We start from the raw sequence: 2620 nt of genomic DNA on the forward strand, positions 1-2620 counted from the left end.
ACCGTTAGATCATCTTTTTGTATTCTTTCTAGTGATGTGATGATCTAATAGTAATTAAAATGATAGATTAAAAATGGATCAAAATAAATGGGTTAAAGTATCATTGTTTCTGTCCCGTTTCGTAACTATGAAATGAAAAGTCAAAATTGGCGAACCTTAGAAAACCGGAATATATGCTTTCTGGTTTGTGTCAACTTGCGACATTATAGCCGAGTTTTGCGACTGTTCTATATCCTTTTCACATGCATAAAATGCTGACTTTTCAGTACCCAACTTGCAATGCATTCACTTTAGCAAGAAGCAACAACCACGAAATTTCAAACTACTTGCTTCTGACATTCACTGTTATTATTGATGTTCTTTAATCCTAGGTTATAGAGAGGTACCTATCTATAAAGCGAAGTATATCATCAAAGTGCTTAACTTCACATACTCAATATTTCTGGCCATATTCATAGCATATCATGTATTCATCCTCTTCATCTTCCTCCAATACTAAACCAGAAAAACACGAGGTGTTCATTAGCTTCAAAAGTGAAGACACCCGCAAGACATTCACAAGCCATCTTAATGCTGCTTTGAAAAGACGAGATATCGAAACCTACGTAGAATGCAAAGTTGAGAGAGGAGAGGAAATACCCTTAACCCATGTTAAGGCTATTGAAGAGTCCACACTCTCTTTGATTGTTTTCTCCAAAAACTATGCGGATTCTAGGTGTTTGGATGAACTGGTGAAAATTGTGGAGTGTGGAAAGAGAAAAAAGCAAATTGTATTGCCTGTTTTCTATGACATTGATCCTTCTGATGTGAGGAACCAGAGAGGAACCTTTGCTGAGGCATTTACCAAACATGAACGACATTTTGAGGTGAAGAAGGTACGAGAATGGAGGAATGCTTTGGTGGAAGCAGCAAATTTTTCCGGTTGGGATTGCAACGACGTCAACAGGTAATCTATTTCAATATTTAGTTTTGCTTGAACTATGATATGGACTTTTGTGAAATTGTTAGGTTGGTATACGCTATATTTTGTCAAAAGTCTTATGTCAGCCAAAAATCAAATCAATTTATAATATATAACCGGATAAATCTCAATTTTATAAGATTAAGTAAAATTTAAAATTTATTTCTTTAACATTTTTTTAACATAATATCAAAATCATAAATTATATTTTATTCTAATGAAATTTGTTGTTCGAATTTTACCTGCTATCGAACCAACCTATTAATGTTTAATCTCACATACGAAATATATATGCCTTAACTGATGATATCGATTAGAGATAAGTCAATTCAAAATATATATGAGTGAGTGAAAATCTCACCTTATAAACCAATCTTGTGAAATTGAACTAGATTTAAAATCGATTTCTTAACCCATTTTGTGTCATGTGGTGTGGTAAAGGATAGAGTTTGAAATGGTTGTTTACTTGTGTGAACAGGACAGAGTTTGAAATGGTTGAGGAAATTGCGAACGATGTGCTTCAAAAGTTGAACCGTGCGAATGTGAGTGACCTAGATGCGCAGATTGCTAAATTGGAACAACTGGCAAAACTTCAAGGTGAATTTTATCAAAAGATTATCAGTGTGGAAAACTTGCAAAATCAACGGGCTACGGTTCAACGTGTGATAGAACTTAAAATGGAGAGGAACATGCGTTTGCTTCGTCTAACACCGGATTTGCTCTCACATATGCAAAGGTCAAACTCTGACGATAGTTATGGTGGTGTCTTTGGAAATACGTTTTTTTGAAGGTCCGTTTCAGTGAGTTTTACGAACGAAACTTTTTTATTTCTTAAAATGGTAAATGTAGAAGGAAGGAGGAAGATGGATTCGAAGGTTAATTGTTTATTTCATTCGCTTGTTTAATCTCAGTTGTTGTGTAAGTTTTATTATAAACCGATCAACACTACTTGAAAAAATTTAAATAATTATCTATTTTAGTGATAAAAGATTGTTAGTCATTATAGTAACTAATTTAGATACCAATTTACAAAATAAAAAATTATTGATTATTAAAATAAATACAAAAATTACAATTTATCTCTTTGTTTCTAAAATTTAGCTATCAAGATTTTGACTATCAAACAAAATTTATCACTAAATATTAGTTATCAAGATTTTAACTACCAAAAGAACTAGTTTCTAAATTAGCCTTTAATTAATTAATGTAAATTAAAAAAAAATTATTCATAATAATGACTATTTTAGTAACTTATAATTTTTTATTTTATAAACTGATATTTAAACTGGTCAATTATAATAACTAACAATTTTTTGTTACTAAAATTAGTTGTTAATGAGAGATTTTTTTGTAGTGCAATAGAATGGATTTATTTTTATCTTATTGTATTTCAATTCATTTTATTATTTCATTATATTTTGATATATTAATATAGTTTATTTTTTACTATGGTCATGATATTTTTCATTCAACTTACAACTTCATAAATTATTATTCCATTACAATAATTTTATTTATATTTATTTATTAGGTTAATGTAATACTTTATTGTAAATTGGTTTTAAACATGTGGCTACACACGGGTTGATGTTTGTTTATATCTTTATTAAAATAGATTTGAAAGTTGATGAAAGAAATAATAAATATTTTTAAGTTTAT

General features: G+C 29.7%; 1 protein-coding gene across 1 annotated transcript; it reads left to right on the top strand.

The window, feature by feature from the left end:
* The first annotated feature begins 288 nt into the window (after positions 1-288).
* On the top strand, positions 289-1949 carry LOC114172467 (toll/interleukin-1 receptor-like protein). Its single transcript, XM_028056932.2, has 2 exons — positions 289-946; positions 1440-1949. The coding sequence occupies exons 1-2, from the start codon at positions 465-467 to the stop codon at positions 1747-1749; spliced, it is 792 nt and encodes a 263-aa protein (XP_027912733.1). The 5' UTR covers positions 289-464; the 3' UTR covers positions 1750-1949.
* The last annotated feature ends 671 nt before the right edge of the window (positions 1950-2620 follow it).

This window comes from Vigna unguiculata, chromosome 2, assembly GCF_037176805.1.
Source record: "Vigna unguiculata cultivar grain cowpea cultivar isolate G323 ecotype 2 chromosome 2, ASM3717680v1, whole genome shotgun sequence".
NCBI lineage: Eukaryota > Viridiplantae > Streptophyta > Magnoliopsida > Fabales > Fabaceae > Vigna > Vigna unguiculata.

Bases quoted from the DNA above. Each gene is read 5' to 3' on its own strand.
- LOC114172467 (XM_028056932.2), top strand. From the start codon at position 465: ATGTATTCATCCTCTTCATCTTCCTCCAATACTAAACCAGAAAAACAC. The intron at 947-1,439 runs GTAATCTATTTC...TTGTGTGAACAG, and splicing joins GATTGCAACGACGTCAACAG to GACAGAGTTTGAAATGGTTG.